Source organism: Bombina bombina, chromosome 3 (assembly GCF_027579735.1).
Source record: "Bombina bombina isolate aBomBom1 chromosome 3, aBomBom1.pri, whole genome shotgun sequence".
NCBI classification, from domain to species: Eukaryota; Metazoa; Chordata; class Amphibia; order Anura; family Bombinatoridae; genus Bombina; species Bombina bombina.
In genome coordinates, this window is record NC_069501.1 from 986110320 (window position 1) to 986134537 (window position 24218).

Here is a 24218-nt window from a genome sequence, read left to right on the forward strand (position 1 = left end):
ACTGTTATGACTGAAGTTTTGGCTAAATTACCAGAACTTAGAGGCAAGCGTGATCACTCTGGGGTGAGAACAGAGTGCGCTGATAATATTAGGGCCATGTCAGACACTGAGTCACAGGCGGCAGAACATGAGGACGGAGAACTTCATTCTGTGGGTGACGGTTCTGATCCAAACAGACTGGATTCAGATATTTCAAATTTTAAATTTAAGCTGGAAAACCTCCGTGTATTACTAGGGGAGGTGTTAGCGGCTCTGAATGATTGTAACACAGTTGCAATACCAGAGAAAATGTGTAGGTTGGATAAATATTTTGCGGTACCGGCGAGTACTGATGTTTTTCCTATACCTAAGAGACTTACTGAAATTGTTACTAAGGAGTGGGATAGGCCCGGTGTGCCGTTCTCACCTCCTCCGATATTTAGAAAAATGTTTCCAATAGACGCCACCACACGGGACTTATGGCAAACGGTCCCTAAGGTGGATGGAGCAGTTTCTACTTTAGCTAAGCGTACCACTATCCCGGTGGAGGATAGCTGTGCCTTTTCAGATCCAATGGATAAAAAATTAGAGGGTTACCTTAAGAAAATGTTTGTTCAACAAGGTTTTATATTGCAACCTCTTGCATGTATTGAACCTGTCACGGCTGCAGCAGCATTTTGGTTTGAGTCTCTGGAAGAGACACTTGAATCATCTAGACTAGATGAGATTACACACAAACTTAAAGCCCTTAAGTTAGCTAACTCATTTATTTCAGATGCCGTAGTACATTTAACTAAACTTACGGCTAAGAATTCCGGATTTGCCATTCAGGCACGCAGAGCGCTGTGGCTAAAATCCTGGTCAGCTGATGTTACTTCTAAATCTAAATTGCTTAATATACCTTTCAAAGGGCAGACCTTATTCGGGCCCGGTTTGAAGGAGATTATCGCTGACATTACAGGAGGTAAAGGCCATGCCCTGCCTCAGGACAAAGCCAAACCTAGGGCTAGACATCTGTCAAGGTTGTCAACAAACCAAATAAAGAAAGAAGCGTTCCTACGCTGCGTACAAGATCTTTTATTAATGGGAGTGATCCATCCAGTTCCGCGGTCGGAACAAGGACAAGGGTTTTACTCAAATCTGTTTGTAGTTCCCAAAAAAGAGGGAACTTTCAGGCCAATCTTGGATTTAAAGATCCTAAACAAATTCCTAAGAGTTCCATCGTTCAAGATGGAAACGATTCGAACAATTTTGCCCATGATCCAAGAGGGTCAGTACATGACCACAGTGGATTTAAAGGATGCTTACCTTCACATACCGATTCACAGAAATCATTACCGGTATCTAAGGTTTGCCTTTCTAGACAGGCATTACCAGTTTGTAGCTCTTCCATTCGGATTGGCTACAGCTCCAAGAATCTTCACAAAGGTTCTGGGTACTCTTCTGGCGGTACTAAGACCGCGAGGAATTTCGGTAGCTCCGTACCTAGACGACATTCTGATACAAGCTTCAAGCTTTCAAACTGCCAAGTCTCATACAGAGTTAGTACTGGCATTTCTAAGGTCGCATGGATGGAAGGTGAACGAAAAGAAGAGTTCTCTCTTTCCACTCACAAGAGTTCCCTTCTTGGGGACTCTGATAGATTCTGTAGAAATGAAGATTTACCTGACAGAAGACAGGTTAACAAAGCTTCAAAATGCATGCCGGGTCCTTCATTCCATTCAACACCCGTCAGTAGCTCAATGCATGGAGGTGATCGGCTTAATGGTAGCGGCAATGGACATAGTACCTTTTGCACGCCTACATCTCAGACCGCTGCAATTGTGCATGCTAAGTCAGTGGAATGGGGATTACTCAGATTTGTCCCCCACTCTGAATCTGAATCAAGAGACCAGAAATTCTCTTCTGTGGTGGCTTTATCGGCCACACCTGTCCAGGGGAATGCCATTCAGCAGGCCAGACTGGACAATTGTAACAACAGACGCCAGCCTTCTAGGTTGGGGTGCTGTCTGGAATTCTCTGAAGGCTCAGGGACTATGGAATCAGGAGGAGAGTCTCCTTCCAATAAACATTCTGGAATTGAGAGCAGTTCTCAATGCCCTTCTGGCTTGGCCCCAGTTAACAACTCGGGGGTTCATCAGGTTTCAGTCGGACAACATCACGACTGTAGCTTACATCAACCATCAGGGAGGGACAAGAAGCTCCCTAGCAATGATGGAAGTATCAAAGATAATTCGCTGGGCAGAGTCTCACTCTTGCCACCTGTCTGCAATCCACATCCCGGGAGTGGAGAACTGGGAGGCGGATTTCTTAAGTCGTCAGACTTTTCATCCGGGGGAGTGGGAACTTCATCCGGAGGTCTTTGCCCAGATACTTCGACGTTGGGGCAAACCAGAGATAGATCTCATGGCGTCTCGTCAGAACGCCAAGCTTCCTCGCTACGGGTCCAGATCCAGGGATCCGGGAGCGGTTCTGATAGATGCTTTGACAGCACCTTGGACCTTCGGGATGGCTTATGTGTTTCCACCCTTCCCGATGCTTACTCGATTGATTGCCAGAATCAAACAGGAGAGAGCATCAGTGATTCTAATAGCACCTGCATGGCCACACAGGACTTGGTATGCAGATCTAGTGGACATGTCATCCTGTCCGCCTTGGTCTCTACCTCTGAAACAGGACCTTCTGATCCAGGGTCCATTCAAACATCAAAATCTAACTTCTCTGAAGCTGACTGCTTGGAAATTGAACTCTTGATTTTATCAAAACGTGGTTTTTCTGAGCCAGTTATTGATACCTTAATACAGGCTAGGAAGCCTGTTACCAGAAGGATTTACCATAAAATATGGCGTAAATACTTATATTGGTGCGAATCCAAGAGTTACTCATGGAGTAAGGTTAGGATTCCAAGGATATTGTCTTTTCTACAAGAAGGTTTAGAAAAGGGGTTATCTGCTAGTTCTTTAAAGGGACAGATTTCAGCTCTGTCCATTCTTTTACACAAACGTCTGTCAGAAGTTCCGGACGTTCAAGCTTTTTGTCAGGCTTTAGCTAGGATCAAGCCTGTGTTTAAAACTGTTGCTCCACCATGGAGTTTGAACTTAGTTAATGTTTTACAGGGTGTTCCGTTTGAACCCCTTCATTCCATTGATATCAAGTTGTTATCTTGGAAAGTTCTGTTTTTAATGGCTATTTCCTCGGCTCGAAGAGTTTCTGAGTTATCTGCCTTACATTGTGATTCTCCTTATCTGATTTTTCATTCAGACAAGGTAGTTCTGCGTACTAAACCTGGGTTCCTACCTAAGGTGGTCACTAACAGGAATATCAATCAAGAGATTGTTGTTCCATCTTTGTGTCCTAATCCTTCCTCGAAGAAGGAACGTCTGCTACACAATCTAGATGTAGTCCGTGCCCTGAAATTTTATCTACAGGCAACTAAGGATTTTCGTCAAACGTCTTCCCTGTTTGTCGTTTATTCTGGTCAGAGGAGAGGTCAAAAAGCTTCGGCTACCTCTCTCTCTTTTTGGCTTCGTAGCATAATACGATTAGCCTATGAGACTGCTGGACAGCAGCCTCCTGAAAGAATTACAGCTCATTCTACTAGAGCTGTGGCTTCCACTTGGGCCTTTAAGAATGAGGCTTCTGTTGAACAGATTTGCAAGGCTGCAACTTGGTCTTCTCTTCATACTTTTTCCAAATTTTACAAATTTGACACTTTTGCTTCTTCGGAGGCTGTTTTTGGGAGAAAGGTTCTTCAGGCAGTGGTTCCCTCCGTATAAAGAGCCTGCCTGTCCCTCCCGTCATCCGTGTACTTTTGCTTTGGTATTGGTATCCCAGAAGTAATGATGACCCGTGGACTGACCACACTTAACAGGAGAAAACAAAATTTATGCTTACCTGATAAATTCATTTCTCCTGTAGTGTGGTCAGTCCACGGCCCGCCCTGTTTTTTATGGCAGGCTAAAAAAATTTTTGGATTATACTCCAGTCACCACTACACCCTTCGGCTTCTCCTTTCTCGTTGGTCCTTTGGTCGAATGACTGGAGGTGACGTAGGGGGGAGGAGCTATATAGCAGCTCTGCTGGGTGAATCCTCTTGCACTTCCTGTAGGGGAGGAGATAATATCCCAGAAGTAATGATGACCCGTGGACTGACCACACTACAGGAGAAATGAATTTATCAGGTAAGCATAAATTTTGTTTTTTACTCCTGAATTTAAAAATAACGTACAAAATAGTCTTTCACAAAGGTTTGGAAAACCGCAGACTGACAATACTGTGGCACGAAACCTCAGACTTGCCAAGTCGTCTTCAATAACAAATTTCAACATTGTGGTCCATGCTGATTTTGGCAGTGGCAGGAAAACTGTACAAAGCACTATTGGTCAGACCCGGACTGGGTGTTACCCATGTTTGAACTGCAGTCATTGCAGTTCGATGATTAAAGGTGAATTCTTTTACCATCCAATAAATGGAATGAAGTTTAAGATAAGGGACTATTTGACATGTAGATTCTCTTTTGTGGTCTACATAATCAAATGCCCATGTGGATTGATTTCTGTTGTGGAGGTCTGTAGAGAGATCAGAGAGAGGATAACCGAGCATAGATCAAATATAAGACGAAAAGATTAGGATGCACCCATGTCCTCCCACTTTCTCTCTCTCTCTTTCTCTCTCTCTCTCTCTCTCTCTCTCTCTCTCTCTCTCTCTCTGGACCAAAAATGTGTCAATTGAGGTTCCAAATTATTGAGCAGATGGTAAGACCCAGGAGGGGAGGTGACAGAACATCTACTAAAAACGAAAGAGATGTTCCGGATAGAGTCATTAACCCCTTAAGGCCTAAATAGGGATTTTTATTGGACCCTATTTTTTTTTTGAGTTGAATATAACATATAGGTTGTGCATTGGTTTTCTCTTTTGTTGTGTGTGTGTATATATATATATATGTTTTAGGTATTTTATATTTTGTTTTGTATAATTGAATTTTTATGAATATTCTGTACTAATATGACACAGATAAGATGGATAAATTGTAGTATCAATTTCTGACCACATGTTACTAATGTGCAGATTTTGAATTGTTTGTGGAACAGGTGAGGGTATAAAAGATACAAACCTGTATGTAACCAAGTATACATGGCTAGGGGCCTATTGCAGGTCTGAAATGTTATATTTTTTTTTCCTGTGGACCCACTAAGGAGATAAGTCTTTTAAAATATATTGGCAGCTGGAACCTATGTACAAAATAGTGACAGATTGTTCAGCGGCTATCCCCAAACTAAGTAAGCGTAAATCTGGGGATTTAACTCAGTTTCCTGAGGTAAATGTACAAATTCTTCTAGTACTGATCACCTAAGGTTCAGATTTGATAACATCCTCTATGCAGGTGTTTTTGCAAGGACCCTTAGGCTGCTGTACACCACAGCACATTCTACTATAATATGTGCAATTATATATTGTACTGAACATAATGAAATATGGTGCCTATATAATTTATTATAACTATCTGCACTATTAATACTTCTTTAAGTCTATAAAGCAATATACTCAAATCATTGTCAGGGGATGTAAACAGAGTTTTTGTTTTTATTGTTTTGTCAGTCTGCATTTTATACTGTTGTACCTCATGTAGGTTATGTACACTATTATGATATACAAATCACTAGAAGCGGTTTATGTTCATTGCATGTTCAGCAGCATACATAATGATTTTTACATAGGCAGAACTTTCTGTTTCTGTAGATACCCAATACATTATATGTCCTATGCTATTAGTGTACACAATTCTATAGTATATGCCCCTCTAGGTATACACCTTTCATGCATTTTACTCTGCATGTTTAATTCACAAATGCAGTTGTGCAGGATTTATCTATTTTAGTACAACAGACTTTATCTCTAAAGGATCTCCACTATTGGTATCGCTTTTATACCTATGTTATATTTAATTTATATCTACGCACAAAGGTTCTATCATGCAGATACTAAACATTCATTGTGAATATTTTCATTAACAGTAGAGATAAGATCTATCGGTATCTCTATTTTTTTTTATACTATTGTATGAGTAATTTATATGTATGCACATATGTTTTTCATGCAGACATTGAACATGAATCATGAATATTTTCATTAACAGTGTAACTGATTATTTGTCCTTTAAGAGATCGAGAGTTTTGTTCTCTTTAAAACAGGGTCCTCCTTATTTACCAGCAGTCCTATCTCATGTTGCTAAAGATCCTTCAGCGGTGGCAGCTTTTAGAAAAGGATTTGGAGGATATGGGAATAATTAATCCCAGTACCTGTGTAACCTCAGGGAAAATAGTTTTACCCCAATCTGTTCATTGTTCAAAGGGATTTACAGTCCTGTCCTGGATTTAACATCCCTAAACATGTTGGTCAGGGTTCCCACTTGTATAATGGGAACATTCCTCACTGTTCTCACCCTTAATCAAAAAGGGTCAGTTTATGGCTATTGGCTATTATAGACCTCAAGGGTTCATATCTGTGCATCCTATACACAGGGATCACTTTCAGTTCCTGAGGTTTGTTTATCTGCCTAACACTGCCAGTTTGCCACTCTGTTTTGGATTCAATCTTGCCTGTGATCAGAATTCAGGGCAGTTGCTTTCGTATCTGGATGACATACTAGTGTGAGCTTATTTCCTGTCACTAGCTATTGCTCATAGATCCTGCTATAAGGGTAGCATTTATAGGAGTCATAATACACAATCCTTATGCGTCTAGTTCCTGACATAACTTTGCAATATAAAGATTCAGAGGACTTGTCTTTTTTCCTTCAAAGGTCTACACACCAGGCGGTGGTCTTATGGTAGCTGCTTCAGACTCCGTTCCTTTTGCCCCTCTCCCCTTAAGACCCCTTTAATTGGCTATGCTACCTCAGCAGTTAAATACTTATCTACATTTGGAACAACAGATTGCTTTGGATTTCTCCGTCAGACAATCTTTTTCTTGAGGACACAGTCATTCTTTGACCCTCAGGTCATCCTTCCTTCGTCAGTCTTGGTCTATTGTGCCAACGAACACCAGTCTCTCGGGTCTGGGTTTTTCAAAGAGTGCATGGAGTTTGGTCTCCCCTAGAGACAAGGTTACAAATCAAGATTCTGGAACTTCGAGCGATCTTTGAACTCTTAAGCCCTGGCTCCTATTAAAGGAGGGGCAGTTTATTTGTTTCCTGTCGGACATAAACCATCAAGGTGGTAACCACAGTCCACTGGCCATGCAGGAAGTGTCTAAAATTCTGTCTTAGGCAGAGAGGAATTAGTGCTCCCTATTAGCAATTCATATACCAGGTGTGAACAAGATCAAAGATCCAAAGGCTCACATTATAGATGTCTTGGTATGTCCATGGGAGTTTCATCTAGCATACATGTTTACTTTGTTCTTCTTCCAAGAGTCATTACTCAGATCAAACATAAAATCGATATTAGTAATATTAATTACTTCAGCTTGGCCAGCAGGACTTGGTATGCGGACGTAGTGCAGATGTCCTCTTCTCTCCATGGCTTCATCCTCTCAGACAAGACCTGTTGTTTCAATGTCCTCTTTTCCCTCAGGATCTCAAATCTCTCTAAATTTTATTGTAAATGTATTACAAGATTTGGAAGACATATTTAGAGGGTTTTCTTGTATTCCTTTAGGATTCCTGGAATCCTTCAGTTTTTACAGGATGGCCTTGAAAAGGGATTGTCCGCTAATTTCCGGACAAAAGGTCAAATTTCTGCTTTATCTGTTCTTTTTCATAGAAAGTTGGCTAAACTTTCTGAGGTTTAGACTTTTGGCTAGGCATTAGTTTTGAAGTAGGCCAGTGGTGAAACCTATTTCTCCACCCTGGAATCTGAATCTAGTTCTCTCTGTATTACAAGGTTCTAATTTTAAACCAATGCATTCCATTGATGTCTAGTGTTATCTTGGAAAGTACTCTACTATTAGCAATCTCTTCAGCAAGGAGAGTTTCTGAGTTGTCAACCTTGTCTTGTGATTCTCTATTTCTAATTATTCACAAGAAGGCTGTGCTTTGTACTAAATATGATTTTCTTCCTAAGGTAGTTTCTACAAAAAATACCAATCAAGAAATGTTGATCTGTTCTTCCTGCTAACTCTAAGTAGCGACTTTTACATAATCTTGATGTAGTCAGCGCTTTGACATTCTATCTCCAAGCTACTAAAGATTTCAGTTTAAAGCAAATTCACAGTTCCAGAGTAGAAAGGAGAGAGAGGAGAGATATCGGTATAGTAAAACATGTACTTTATTGATGTTTCTTAAAACAAACCGGCACAGCAAACAGTGAGATCCTTCTGCTGACGCGTTTCCTGCCTCACTGGCAGTTCATCAGAGCATACGGATAGTAATTTACACAGCTGTTAATTCACTTGCAACAATGTATAACAGACCAATCAAAAACAAGTCATCAGAGTGAACTTGCACACCTTAACGGGGTGCTCGCTTAACCCTTGATTGTACAGGACTTAGTAGTTATAAAATAACGATTAGTCAAAGAAAAACAAAGTTATATACACTGGTAATTGAAAAACAGACTTTAAAATTAGAAAAAATTCTAAAAACCTTTGAATTGGGATTCGATCATAAGATGTTTACATAGCAACAAAGAAAAAGTAGATTTTATTATCAAGCATTTGCATTGCTGTAAATCTTGCCGAGTTTGTCTACACGCTTAAAAAGACAGAAAAGAACAAAGCCCAATGTAATTATATTTAGAAAATATATATATCTGGTCAACAAGTGTGCAGACCAATCCATAAGTATAAAAGATAAATACTAACTATAATATAGAGTCTGCAAACATATTGATAAGGGCATAGTTATAGATATAGCGTGACATTTTGAAAAAAAGAAAAACTTAGCAGAAATACCTTATTTAGGAATTTAAGTGGGTAGATATTTATGTATGCACAGAATCTATTCTTGAACAATTATGTTATACAAAGATAAATTGGAGTTTAGTCTCTAATACATGCAGACTGGTATTTTGTAAAAAAATAAACTTAAAATAAAGTTTTTTTCTCAGTAGTAATGCACCTTTAGTCATTACATGTATATAGAAACAATAGTAATTATTCTACATCGAAAGAAGATGGAAAAAGAAGAAATATTCATAATTCCATCCACTAACAATTTACCCGATGAGAACATAATACTCTATTTATCAATGAAAAGTTTTACATCACTGATTCTATTTATTCCACAAGGGTGACCAGTCTTAAGTGTATAGATCCAAAAGATCTCTCTTTTGCTAAGGGCATGGTACCTATCACCTCCTCTAACCCCCAGAGTAATCTGTTCTATGCCTTGGAACTTAAAATGCTTCAGTCTATTTTCATGTTGAAAAAAATGCTTAGCAACTGGTGTCTTAGGGGTCTCAGCCTCTAGGGACAGTAGATGTTCTCTGATTCTAATAAATTAAAAGTGCTTAGTGAGTACAGCGCTACAAAGTCCTAGAGAGAAGGATTTGTGGCTAAAGATGGTGTCCACGATTGGTATAACTATAAGTGACGGGTTGATAGTATTGCAAATAGCCTATAGGTCTAAGTGCATAAATATTTCAATTTATACGAAAAATAATAACTTATAATGGATCAGATGCTCCAATATGTTATGCTAAAACCATTTATTTTGTTAATAACATTTTACTAATAATATTTGATTTAACATATATAGTTAAAAATCCTTGACAATGTGTGTGTGCATAAAATACATAAAAGTCCTTTAAAACACAGTTCTATGACAGGATATTAAAAACAAATCTATGGTACCAATATGTGCACATAAAAAAGGGGGGGGGGGATTTCCAGAATACAGTCTTAAAACTGAAGAATGGTCATGAGATCCTATGGTATACAGACTTTATAAAGTGTACCAATGAAAAATATGAAAAAATAAAATAAAAATGTGTGAAAAAATGTGAAAAAATAGATTAATTGCCTCTTAAAAATGAGAAATATCAGAAAATTATCAAAAATATCAAAAATATATCAAAAATATAAAATTTGTGATATCACAACTGTGAAAAAATAAAAAATAAAATGAGTGAAGTGTTTTCAAAAATATGCCTTGGTGAAAGACAAATTTATCCTTAAAAATAGTGATATATATAATAGTGTAACAGATAATCCCAAAAGGTGTAACAAATGTTCCCAAAAGGTACTGATAAGGTGGTGCCCATTCCTGTGCTATCAGATAATTACAGTTACCTGGTCATTGACACTACATCACGTCAAGGTGTGGCTGTGGACCCATCTGACCCAGTGGCCGTTCAGGTTCAAGATGATATACTGAAGTTTTAACACACTCCTCAAGAAGAGGACCTACACAATATAACTACACCTGTTTGGATATATACTTTGGATACATTTAAGTCTCAATAGACTTCTCAATACCATTTGCATTTGGAGTTATCAGTACCTTTTGGGAACATTTGTTACACCTTTTGGGATTATCTGTTACACTATTATATATATCACTATTTTTAAGGATATATTTGACTTTCACCAAGGCATATTTTTGAAAACACTTCACTCATTTTATTTTTTATTTTTTCACAGTTGTGATATCACAAGTTTTATATTTTTGATATATTTTTGATATTTTTTGATATTTTTGATATTTTTTTGATATTTTTTGATATTTTTGATATTTTTGATATTTTTGATATTTTTGATATTTTTGATATTTTTGATATTTTTGATATTTTTGATAATTTTCTGATATTTCTCATTTTTAAGAGGCAATTAATCTATTTTTTCACATTTTTTTCACACATTTTTATTTTATTTTTTCATATTTTTCATTGGGACACTTTATAAAGTCGGTATACCATAGGATCTCATGACCATTCTTCAGTTTTAAGACTGTATTCTGGAAATCCCCCCCCCCTTTTTTATGTGCACATATTGGTACCATAGATTTGTTTTTAATATCCTGTCATAGAACTGTGTTTTAAAGGACTTATATGTATTTTATGCACACACACATTGTCAAGGATTTTTAACTATATATGTTAAATCAAATGTTATTAGTAAAATGTTATTAACAAAATAAATGGTTTTAGCATAACATATAGGAGCATCTGATCCATTATAAGTTATTATTTTTCGTATACATTGAAATATTTATGCACTTAGACCTATAGGCTATTTGCAATACTTTCAACCCGTCACTTATAGTTATACCAATCGTGGACACCATCTTTAGCCACAAATCCTTCTCTCTAGGACTTTGTAGCGCTGTACTCACTAAGCACTTTTAATTTATTGACATTTTGGGATCTGGTTGGGAGATTCCGCAACAAGAGCACAGCTTGTATGGTTGACATCTTGGCGCTGCAAGATATACATTTATAACAATGTTCTCTGATTCTGTCTTTCAGATTCCTAGAGGTGAGACCCACATACTGAAATTTGCATAACATGCAAGTTACAAGATAAACTACAAAAGTTGAATTTCAGTTAATCTTGTCCCTTATTTTGTATGTCTTGCCTGTATTGGTAGATTTAAAGGTGTCTCCTATAATGACATAGTCACAACTTTTACAAGGTTTTACTCCACATTTGTGAAACCCTACATTAGTGGGTAACCATTGACTAGGTATAACTCCTCTAGAACCTAATTTAGGTCCAAAGTTTTTTCTTAAGTTATCTCCAATAGTGTCTGATCTGCTAGCGATAAAGTTACAACTCTTAGAAATGTCTTGAAGATCTATATCTCTCTCTAGTAGTGGCAGTCTAGTTTTGATTATACTACATACCTCACTGAACTGCTTACTATATCTGGTGATAAAATTAATGCCTTCTCTCTTTTTATTGTAAGTCCCTGTCTTATCTTTCAATAGATCATTTCTATTAAAAGTGGACACCAATGTCGACATTTCTTGCAATTTAATTGCATCATATCCTCTATCTATCAGCCGTTTTGTTAGGCTATCTGCATGTTTCCAGTAGTCGTATAGATTGGTGCAGTTGCGTCTAAGCCTGATGTATTGTCCCTTAGGTATCCCTTTCTTAAGGTGACCTGGGTGAGAAGAGTCAGCTCTCAGTATGGTATTTCCGCTGATCTCCTTCCTATATACTTCTGTGATTAGCTCATTGTTATTGTTCTTTAAGAGTACATCCAAGTAAGGTATACTAGTATCTTATGTACTATAAGTAAACCTTAAATTCTGATCATTAAGGTTAATGAACTCGACAAATTGCTCAAGTAGTCTAATGTCACCGTCCCAAATCAGAAGAACATCATCTATGTAACGTGTGTACATTATTATGTTCCTCTGAAAGGGATTGCAGACATCAAAAATTTTCATCACTTCAAAATTGGCTAAGAAAAGGTTTGCATACGAGGGGGCGAATTTCGCCCCCATCGCTGTCCCCCTCAGCTGTAGAAAAAACTCACCATTGAATATGAAATAATTTCTATTCAATAGAAAGTTAATAGCCTGTAAGATATAATCTATAAGCTTATCATCATAGCCAGAGTATCTCACAAGCATATTTTGTATAGCTTCAATACCCAGAGTATGTGGGATGCAAGAGTAGAGTGAGACTACATCTATAGTCACAAGATGATAGTCTTCACTCCACTGTACATCTTGAATTAATCTGATAAGATGTTTAGTGTCTCTAAGAAACCCTGGTAGTGCTTGTACAATGGGTTGTAGTTGTGCATCAACCCATTGGCCCAACCTTTCTCCCAGGGAGCCAATAGCAGAGATTATTGGTCTCCCTGGGGGAGTCTCAAGGGATTTGTGTACCTTAGGTAAGTATTTAAAAACAGGTACCCTCGGGTTCTCTTCAAAAATGAATTCACTAGTTTTAATTGACAGAATAGAATTTTCAAGTCCCAGGTCTAAAAAATGTTTCAATTCCCTTTGAAACTTGGTTGTGGGGTTAAATGTTAGTTTTTTGTAAGTATCTCCTAATTGTCTGTAAGCCTCAGTGAGATAATCTTTTACATTTAAGACAACAATGGAGCCGCCCTTATCAGAATCAACGATTGTTATATCTTGATTATTTTTAAGACGTTTCAGTGCATGTAGTTCTTTGTTGCTCAGATTTCTATACCTGTGTGAGTCAGCATTGTCAGTTCTGTTTACTTTTTTATGTAATGACACCAGATCCTGCTCTAAGATAGAATGAAACAATTCTATAGTATCATTCCTAGCCTGAACAGGATAAAAATCACTAGGTTTATGTTCTTTAATCAATTGCTGTTTATTCACTCTATTATCAATGCTTATAGTATTACTTTGTAACTCGCATAGGGACACTATGTCACACAGATCATTGAAATTACAATTATCACTCAAATTGATGTTAGCCCTTTGCGTGTCACAAGGTAAATCTGACATTCAAATTTTTAAAGTGCTTTCTCAATGTTATCTTTCGCACAAATTTATTGATATCTAAAATTGTGTCGAATAAATTAAAGTCTCTTGCTGGTGAGAAGCCTAGTCCCTTGGTGAGGACAGCAACCTCATCTTCATCCAATATAGTAGAAGAAAGATTGATTATTTGCCGCTTGTGTAGTTCTTCTTCTTCCACTGTGTTCTGCAGCTGGGATATCTTGGAACAGCAGGGTTTTTCCCCTGTAGATCTTCCACTTTTTCTTTGTTTTTTTCTTTTGTGTGTTCCACAGTGGTTACCCCGTTTTTTGGCCTCGCTCCTAAAGCTGAATCTGAGTCCTCATTAGCTTTAATTGGTGTTGAAGTAATTGGAGCTGAAGCCTCAGAGGTGGTCGATGTTGAAGCCAAAGCTGAGTTATTATCACTGGTCATAACTGTACTTTCAAAACTTGAAAATGTCACTTTTTTGCTGCTTTTGTTGTTCTTGTGACTCCCTTTATTTTTGTTATTCTTTTTCTGTGACCTCTTTTCAGTATTCCAGCTGTATACAATATTCAGATCATAATCACGTGTGTCCCTTGTGTATTTCTTATATTTATGCTCAGAGAGATCCACACTTAGTTTTTCTAAAGTCTCATCCAATTGGTTTTGAAAGGGCAAAAATTTATCATCATTTTTTAAAGGCTCTAGTTGTTCCTCTAAACTCTCAAGTTCTAATAGTATCTTCTTTCTTTGCTCCTTTTTAAATATGACCAGTTTTTCCATTAGTATCAATGAACAATCACTAAGAGACTGATTCCAAGATGCCATGAATTCTGGGTACTCTTTGTGGAAGGCCGGATACTTTTTCATTCGTAACCCCCTCGGAATTTTCTTTTCTTCTAAATATTGTTCAAGGAATTCTATGTCCCACCAAAGTTTCAATTCTTTTATATGCACCTTTTCTTTATTCATGAACAGAGATCCCAATTCAACTTTATTCTCAACTGTTGCTGTGCCTTTAAATAATTGTTCCAATCTCTCTCTCCTCTGTTTATCATTAAAAGCAGCCATATCCAAATCAAATGATCGTTGTCACACAGGATAATGATATAATACACTTCACACTGTCAGAATCTACACGGAGATAAGTTCAAGGCAATGAAGTTTACAAATTTAGTGCAGATATATACGATCAGGTGATTAGTGAACCACAATTCAGCTAGCGTAACTAATCACTCCTGAGTAGGAGTCCCACCTTCCGCGGGATACACTTAGCTATCAAAAATACTGTTTCAACATTCCTGGTTATTAGACAAATCTTTAGTGCAGAGGTTATCCATACCGCATCAACAACTCATAGAAGTAACTGTTGTAAGGTATATTTGATCATGCACAGTGGCAAAAAGCCGGGTAAGTATCATATCACTCACCCTCCTTATCCATAGCGGTGTTCGTGCCTCTGTCACACACAACAGGTGAATATTGCTGTTGTAGGCTGTTCTGAACTTCGGAACCATTCAGGCTCTCCTGAACCCGTAGCAAGACAAAAATATAAGTTTAAAGCAAATTCACAGTTCCAGAGTAGAAAGGAGAGAGAGGAGATATATCGGTATAGTAAAACATGTACTTTATTGATGTTTCTTAAAACAAACCGGCACAGCAAACAGTGAGATCCTTCTGCTGACGCGTTTCCTGCCTCACTGGCAGTTCATCAGAGCATACGGATAGTAATTTACACAGCTGTTAAATCACTTGCAACAATGTATAACAGACCAATCAAAAACAAGTCATCAGAGTGAACTTGCACACCTTAACGGGGTGCTCGCTTAACCCTTGATTGTACAGGACTTAGTAGTTATAAAATAACGATTAGTCAAAGAAAAACAAAGTTATATACACTGGTAATTGAAAAACAGTCTTTAAAATTAGAAAAAATTCTAAAAACCTTTGAATTGGGATTCGATCATAAGATGTTTACATAGCAACAAAGAAAAAGTAGATTTTATTATCAAGCATTTGCATTGCTGTAAATCTTGCCGAGTTTGTCTACACGCTTAAAAAGACAGAAAAGAACAAAGCCCAATGTAATTATATTTAGAATATATATATATATATCTGGTCAACAAGTGTGCAGACCAATCCATAAGTATAAAAGATAAATACTAACTATAATATAGAGTCTGCAAACATATTGATAAGGGCATAGTTATAGATATAGCGTGACATTTTGAAAAAAAGAAAAACTTAGCAGAAATACCTTATTTATGAATTTAAGTGGGTAGATATTTATGTATGCACAGAATCTATTCTTGAACAATTATGTTATACAAAGATAAATTGGAGTTTAGTCTCTAATACATGCAGACTGGTATTTTGTAAAAAAAATAAACTTAAAATAAAGTTTTTTTTTCAGTAGTAATGCACCTTTAGTCATTACATGTATATAGAAACAATAGTAATTATTCTACATCGAAAGAAGATGGAAAAAGAAGAAATATTCATAATTCCATCCACTAACAATTTACCCGATGAGAACATAATACTCTATTTATAATCAATGAAAAGTTTTACATCACTGATTTTATTTATTCCACAAGGGTGACCAGTCTTAAGTGTATAGATCCAAAAGATCTCTCTTTTGCTAAGGAAAATTAAATTAATAAATAAGGTATTTCTGCTAAGTTTTTCAGGATATAGTGATGCTTACAAAAAACTAACATTTAACCCCACAACCAAGTTTCAAAGGGAATTGAAACATTTTTTAGACCTGGGACTTGAAAATTCTATTCTGTCAATTAAAACTAGTGAATTCATTTTTGAAGAGAACCCGAGGGTACCTGTTTTTAAATACTTACCTAAGGTACACAAATCCCTTGAGACTCCCCCAGGGAGACCAATAATCTCTGCTATTGGCTCCCTGGGAGAAAGGTTGGGCCAATGGGTTGATGCACAACTACAACCCATTGTACAAGCACTACCAGGGTTTCTTAGAGACACTAAACATCTTATCAGATTAATTCAAGATGTACAGTGGAGTGAAGTAGGGCTGCAACTAACGATTATTTTCATAATCGATTAATCGGCCGATTATTTTTTCGATTAATCGACTAATCGGATAAAAAGAGAATCAATAATAGTTTTCTATGTTTTAAATAAAATCCACATAATGAGTGTTACAAATATAAAGTTCAGACTAAAACTTTACATTAACACAACTGTTTCTTCAATTTTTAAGCAGCAGAGCACAGTTTTATAATTAAACAAACAAAACCACAAACTGTTTGAAAAGAGGTAGAACTAGAAAGAGTTAGACTATCATTGTTAATAACATTCTGTTATTCACTCTTTCAGGAACTTTGCATTGAAATGCAAAAATCTCAATATGTCCACATGCTTCTGGCTAAGGCTGGTTCTCTGTTTGCAGCTATATTCCCTGCAGCAGACAAAAGGCTGTTGAGGTGTATAAGTAGGGTTTTGCCAATTTCACCAAAGTGGGATATTTATCTTTGTTAGCTCTTCACCAATGCTAAGTGTTTTCTACCTTGGCAAGGGGCCTCTCAACTAACCCTTGACTTCATTCTAACATAAAAATATCTTGAATATCTATATGCAATGGTAAATTACCAGCTATAAGGTTAGGGGAAATATCTAGTCCACTCTAAAAATAATGAATATATACTTATAAAGGTTGAATCTGGTACATATTATCACAATTTATTAAAATATAAAAAAACAATAAAAAACTAAATCAAAAGCGCTAAGGACTGTATATCAATAACAGGACAAAGCCTTACACATTTATTTATACAGTACATATAATCAGCAATAGCAAGCAATACGCTAATAATTGTGCAAACAGATAATAGTGCACATCAATTTAAATAACTCCCATCAATCTAGGGGCAAGGTGTAAACAACAAGCTTGGCACTATATCATGAAAAGCATAGTTCCAAATCACCAGATTTAATATAAATAATCCTAATGATGACGATTATATCTGGGTTGCGCATGAGCCAGGGTTAGTTGTAAAAGTATACTGTCCTGAAAAAGTGAAAAGTAGACCTCTGTAGACGTCCTTTAGGCTAAGGACCTAACAATAAAACACAATACCATATGCAGGAGCTCAGTGGAGTGAAGCAGCTGGTGTTGTGCACAGACCAACTAATTGCAAACCAACTAATCGATTATGAGATTCGTTGACAACTATTTTCATAATCGATTATTATCGATTATGCCGATTAGTTGTTGCAGCTCTAGAGTGAAGACTATCATCTTGTGACTATAGATGTAGTCTCACTCTACTCTTGCATCCCACATACTCTGGGTATTGAAGCTATACAAAATATGCTTGTGAGATACTCTGGCTATGATGATAAGCTTATAGATTATATCTTACAGGCTATTAACTTTCTATTGAATAGAAATTATTTCATATTCAATGGTGAGTTTTTTCTACAGCTGAGGGGGACAGCGATGGGGGCGAAATTCGCCCCCTCGTATGCAAACCTTTTCTTAGCCAATTTTGAAGTGATGAAAATTTTTGATGTCTGCAATCCCTTGCAGAGGAACATAATAATGTACACACGTTACATAGATGATGTTCTTCTGATTTGGGACGGTGACATTATACTACTTGAGCAATTTGTTGAGTTCATTAACCTTAATGATCAGAATTTAAGGTTTACTTATAGTACATCAGATACTAGTATACCTTACTTGGATGTACTCTTAAAGAACAATAACAATGAGCTAATCATGGGAGGGGAGGGAGAGAGAGAATCGCGATATAATCTTTTTTTTTTTTTTTTTTTTTTCCCACACAGAGTATACCCAAGATTTACGCACTCTGCCTGACTGGATTAATTAACAGTTAACTGAACAGATCAATGTTACTGGTTGAGTTTTATATAGTTAATAAAGGTTTGCACTATTTGCTGGATCATAGCAAGAGAGAAAAAGCTAAAGGTTAAAGGGATTGAGAAATCTGATTCATAAATGTATTACTGTATGCACTGTAATGTACAATGATTGGTTTTTATGTCACTGTAATGTCTTGGACACTTTGTTTCAACTTGTACTGGATAGCTTTCTCTTTTTTTCCCAATAAAAATAGAATTTAAAAAAAAAAAACAATGAGCTAATCACAGAAGTATATAGGAAGGAGATCAGCGGAAATACCATACTGAGAGCTGTCTCTTCTCACCCAGGTCACCTTAAGAAAGGGATACCTAAGGGACAATACATCAGGCTTAGACGCAACTGCACCAATCTATACGACTACTGGAAACATGCAGATAGCCTAACAAAACGGCTGATAGAGGATATGATGCAATTAAATTGCAAGAAATGTCGACATTGGTGTCCACTTTTAATAGAAATGATCTATTGAAAGATAAGACAGGCACTTACAATAAAAAGAGAGAAGGCATTAATTTTATCACCAGATATAGTAAGCAGTTCAGTGAGGTATGTAGTATAATCAAAACTAGACTGCCACTACTAGAGAGAGATATAGATCTTCAAGACATTTCTAAGAGTTGTAACTTTATCGCTAGCAGATCAGACACTATTGGAGATAACTTAAGAAAAAACTTTGGACCTAAATTAGGTTCTAGAGGAGTTATACCTAGTCAATGGTTACCCACTAATGTATTTCAGACTAATTTCTAGTTTTTTTGTTGTTGTTTTTTTACTACTGTGGGACTTGTAAGGGGCAGAAAGCTACTAAGGTAGCGCTGGCCTCTTGGCTCAAAGAAGTTAATCACAAGGCTTACTTGGGCGTGAGAAAGTTGCCTCCTAAGTGTATTACAGCTCTTTCTAAAAGAGCAGTTGCAACATTGTGTTTTGTTTTTGTAAAAAAAAAATATATGCATCTTTGGAGCAGATTTGCAAACCTGCAACATTGTTTTCTCTGCATACTTTTATCAAATTTTATTGCTTTGATGGTTTGCTTTTTCGCAAGCAGCTTTTGGCAGGAAAGTCCTTCAGGCCGCAGTGTCGACTAAATAGGAACTACCAAAAAAATTGTCTCACCCGTTTCGTAACATAGACAATTTGCTTGGGTATTACGCCCATTTGTTATAGAGGACTGTGGACCATCATCACTTTTCAAAAGAAAGCAAAATTTATGCTTACCTTCCTCGCCCGTTTAACTTTTTTTGAAACAGTTCCAATAATAGACCCTGCTTTGTCTTTCCTACCTATATGTTTCCTATTCTCTACTCAGCTATATGTTAAACTATGAGAGAGATTGAAGGTGGGAGGTATTTTACGTTCTTATATGGGTTCTTGACCTCCAAGTGGCGGAGAATATATCCCATATGTTATGGAGGACTGTGGAACATCATCATTCCGAAAGAATATAATTTAAGCCTAAATTTTGTGGGGGGGGTTTTATAGCAAGACAGTATCTATTTGCAGGAAATACACTGCACCATTTTCACCTCTGTTCTACTGGTTAATTCATATGTTTTATTTTATTTTATTTTTAGCTGCCTCTGGGAACACAGATTGCTTGCACTTGTTAATAGATAGCAACGAGAGACCGGATATTACGGATGTGATGGATGCACATGGGCAGTGAGTTCATTTTATACAATGTCACAATATATTAATGCAAATGTTGTACTTATTTTAAAGTGTTATCCATAGGCACAATTGGTAGGTGCTATATTTTTATTTGAAAGGCTACTTATGGTTCCAGTATATTGAGCATACATAGAAAGGACACAATGTGCAGGGTAAATACTATATTACAGGCGATTTAAGGCTAGATGAGAAGTTTTTTTGTTTGTTTTTTCCAAATTAAAATAATGGAATTGATCATTCTAATTGTCTGTGACTGTAGAGGATTAAATGGGTGCAGTAACAGACTCAATTTGGACTTTTTCCCACTTTCGACCATTAGTATATAATCCTGCAGCTCACTTGTATATAGGCGATGATGGCAAATTACAAGTGACTTAACTTAGTGACCTAAAGAGTACAGTGAATTGCTTTTTCTATAACGGAACTTGATTTCTCCAACATTGGTGTGTCCGATCCACGGCTTCATCCTTACTTGTGGGATATTCTCTTCCCCTACAGGAAATGGCAAAGAGAGCACCCAGCAAGAGCTGTCCATATAGCTCCCCCTCTGGCTCCGCCCCCCAGTCATTCTCTTTGCCGCTCTGAACAAGTAGCATCTCCACGGGGATGGTAAAGAGTATGTGGTGTTAGTTGTAGTTTTTTATTCTTCTATCAAGAGTTTATTTTAAAATAGTGCCGGTTTGTACTATTTACTCTAAAGCAGAAAAAGATGAAGAGTTCTATTTAAAGAGGAGTATGATTTTAGCAGCAGTAACTAAAATCAATTGCTGTTCCCACGCAGGACTATTGAGCCCAGAGAACTTCAGTTGGGGGGAACAGTTTGCAGACTTTTCTGCTCAAGCTATGATCAGTAATATTTCTTACAAGACATGTTAATGCTAGAAGACTGTCAGTTTTTCCCTTAAGGGGTAAGTAAGCCATTTTCTTAGACTCATAACAGATTAAGGCGTACAAATGGGCTCTACACTGGTTGACACTATTGTGGGCTAAATCGATTGTTTTATTTCATATTTTAATGGCATTTAGAGTGTTTTGTGCACTTAAAAGCACTTTTGGGAACGTTTTTATCGCCTGGCATTTAGTTAGACTGCTATTTCAGTCAGGAAGGCCCCTTCACTCTGGTATGCAGAGGAAGGAGGCCCCGTTTTCGCGCCTCAATTGCGCAGTTTACTTCCATGGCAGTGCATGCAGCTTCATGTGAGGGGTCCTGTGGCATACTAAAACGGACTCTGGAAGGTTTATTTTATTGCTGAATAACTCTCAGGGAAGGTAAAAAGCTGCAGCAAGGCTGTGGCTGTGATTGTGGTGTACTAAAATTGTCTAATTGAACAAATAGCTCCGGTTTGCTCATTTTAAGGGTTAAAGCCTTGAAACTTGGTGTGCAATACTTTCAAGGCATTAGGACTCTGGGGTGAAAATTTTGTTAAAATCGGACATTGCCTTCATTGTTTTTCAATATATCAGAAATAAAGTGTGCCTGTTTATTATTTAAAGGGACAGTAACACTTTTCTTTAAAAACGCTTTTATTGCATTATTAGCCTGCCAAATCCTGTCTAACATGTCTATACCTTCAGATGGCTTATGTTCTGTGTGTATGAAAGCCAAGGTGGTTCCCCCAATTAATGTATGCGCAAATTGTGTCATAGCGTCCAAACAAAGTATGTACTGCCACATTGAATAAGATTGCCCAAGATGATTCTTCTAATGAAGGTAGTGGGGATAGTTCTTCATCCTCTCCTTCTGTGTCAACACCAGTTTTGCCCGCGCAGGCGATACCTAGTACATCTAGCGCGCCAATGCTTGTTACTATGCAACAATTAACAGCAGTAATGGATAATTCTATAGCAAATCTGTTATCCAAACTGCCATCCTACCCTAGAAAGCGTGACAGCTCAGTTTTAAATACAGAAGATGAGCAGGTTGGCTCTGAGGACAATTTATCAGTTATACCCTCACATCAATCTGAATTGGCAGTGAGGGAGGGCCTGTCTGAGGGGGAAATTTCTGATTCAGGAAAAGTTTCTCAGCAGGCAGACACTGATGTCGTAACATTTAAATTTAAGTTAGAACATCTCCGCGCCCTGCTTAAGGAGGTCCTAACTACTCTTGATGACTGTGATTCTTTGGTAATTCCAGAGAAATTGTGCAAGATGGACAAATTCTTAGAGGTCCCAGTGCACGCTGATGCCTTTCCGATACCCAAGCGGGTGGCGGATATAGTGACTAAGGAGTGGGAAAAGCCAGGTATACCTTTTGTTCCACCTCCTATATTCAAGAAAATGTTCCCCATTGTTGACCCCAGAAGGGACGCATGGCATACGGTTCCTAAGGTTGAGGGGGCAGTGTCAACGTTAGCTAAGCGCACAACTATTCCTATTGAGGACAGTTGCGCTTTTAAAGATCCTATGGATAAAAATTTGGAAGGATTGCTAAAAAAGATATTTGTTCAGCAAGGTTTCCTGCTTCAACCAATCTCGTGCATTATTCCTGTCACCACGGCAGCGTATTTTTGGTTCGAGGAACTAGAAAATTTGCTCCAAAAAGAGACTCCATATGATGAAGTCATGGACAGAATTCACGCACTAAAGTTGGCTAATTCCTTTATTTTGGATGCCGCTTTCCAATTGGCTAAGTTAGCGGCGAAAAATTCAGGGTTTGCAATAGTGGCGCGCAGAGTGCTTTGGCTAAAATCCTGGTTGGCGGATGTGTCGTCCAAGAATAAATTGCTTAATATTCCTTTCAAGGGTAAGACCCTTTTCGGGCCGGAATTGAAAGAGATTATTTCAGACATTACTGGTGGAAAGGCACATGCCCTCCCACAGGATAGGCCTTTCAAGGCTAAGAACAAATCTAATTTTCGTTCCTTTCGCAATTTCAGGAACGGACCGAATCCTAACTCTGCGGCCTCCAGACAAGAAGGCAACTCTTCCCAGCCTAAGCCAGCATGGAAACCATTGCAAGGATAAACAGGCCAAGAAGCCTGCTGCTGCTACCAAGACAGCATAAAGGGGTAGCCCCCGATCCGGGACCGGATCTAGTAGGGGGCAGACTTCTCTCTTCGCTCAGGTTTGGGCAAGAGACGTTCAGGATCCCTGGGCACTAGAAATAGTCTCTCAGGGGTATCTTCTAGAGTTCAAGGAACTTCCTCCAAGGGGAAGGTTCCACATGTCTCTCTTATCTTCAGACCAGATAAAGAGACAGGCATTCTTACATTGCGTAGGAGACCTATTAAAAATGGGTGTGTTAAACCCAGTTCCAACAGCGGAACAAGGTCTGGGTTTTTACTCAAACCTGTTTGTAGTTCCCAAAAAAGAGGGAACTTTCAGGCCAATTCTGGATCTAAAAATTCTAAACAAATTCCTCAGAGTTCCATCATTCAAAATGGAAACCATTCGGACAATTTTACCAACAATCCAGGAGGGTCAATATATGACTACCGTGGACTTAAAGGATGCGTACCTGCATATTCCTATCCACAAAGATCATCATCAGTTCCTGAGGTTTGCCTTTATGGACAAACATTACCAGTTCGTGGCTCTTCCGTTCGGTTTAGCCACTGCTCCCAGAATCTTCACAAAGGTGCTAGGGTCCCTTCTAGCAGTTCTACGACCGAGGGGCATTGCTGTAGCACCTTACCTAGACGACATTCTAATCCAAGCGTCGTCTCTTTCCAAAGCAAAGGCTCATACAGACATTGTTCTAGCCTTTCTCAGATCTCACGGGTGGAAGGTGAACGTAGAAAAGAGTTCCCTGTCTCCGTCAACAAGAGTTCCCTTTTTGGGAACAATAATAGATTCTTTAGAAATGAAGATCTTCCTGACAGAGGTCAGAAAGTCAAAGCTTCTAAACGCTTGTCAAGTTCTTCACTCTATTCTTCAGCCTTCCATAGCTCAGTGCATGGAAGTAGTAGGATTGATGGTTGCAGCAATGGACATAGTTCCTTTTGCTCGAATTCATCTAAGACCATTACAACTGTGCATGCTCAATCAGTGGAATGGGGACTATGCAGACTTGTCTCCCCAGATTCAAGTAGACCAGGTAACCAGGGATTCTCTCCGCTGGTGGTTGTCTCACGATCACCTGTCTCAGGGAATGAGTTTCCGCAGACCAGAATGGGTCATTGTCACGACCGACGCCAGTCTCTTAGGCTGGGGAGCGGTCTGGGACTCTCTGAAAGCTCAAGGTCTATGGTCTCGAGAAGAGTCTCTTCTTCCGATAAACATTTTAGAACTGAGAGCGATATTCAATGCGCTCCTGGCGTGGCCTCACCTAGCAAAGGCCAAATTCATAAGGT

General features: G+C 38.0%; 1 protein-coding gene across 1 annotated transcript in view; it reads left to right on the top strand.

The window, feature by feature from the left end:
* The window catches only part of ANKRD52 (ankyrin repeat domain 52), a 374590-nt gene that overhangs the window by 258894 nt on the left and 91478 nt on the right, over nt 1-24218 (top strand). The window contains exon 16 of the mRNA XM_053705506.1: nt 19827-19914. Within this exon, the coding sequence (XP_053561481.1) occupies nt 19827-19914 (88 nt within the window). The remainder of the gene's footprint in view (nt 1-19826; nt 19915-24218) is intronic.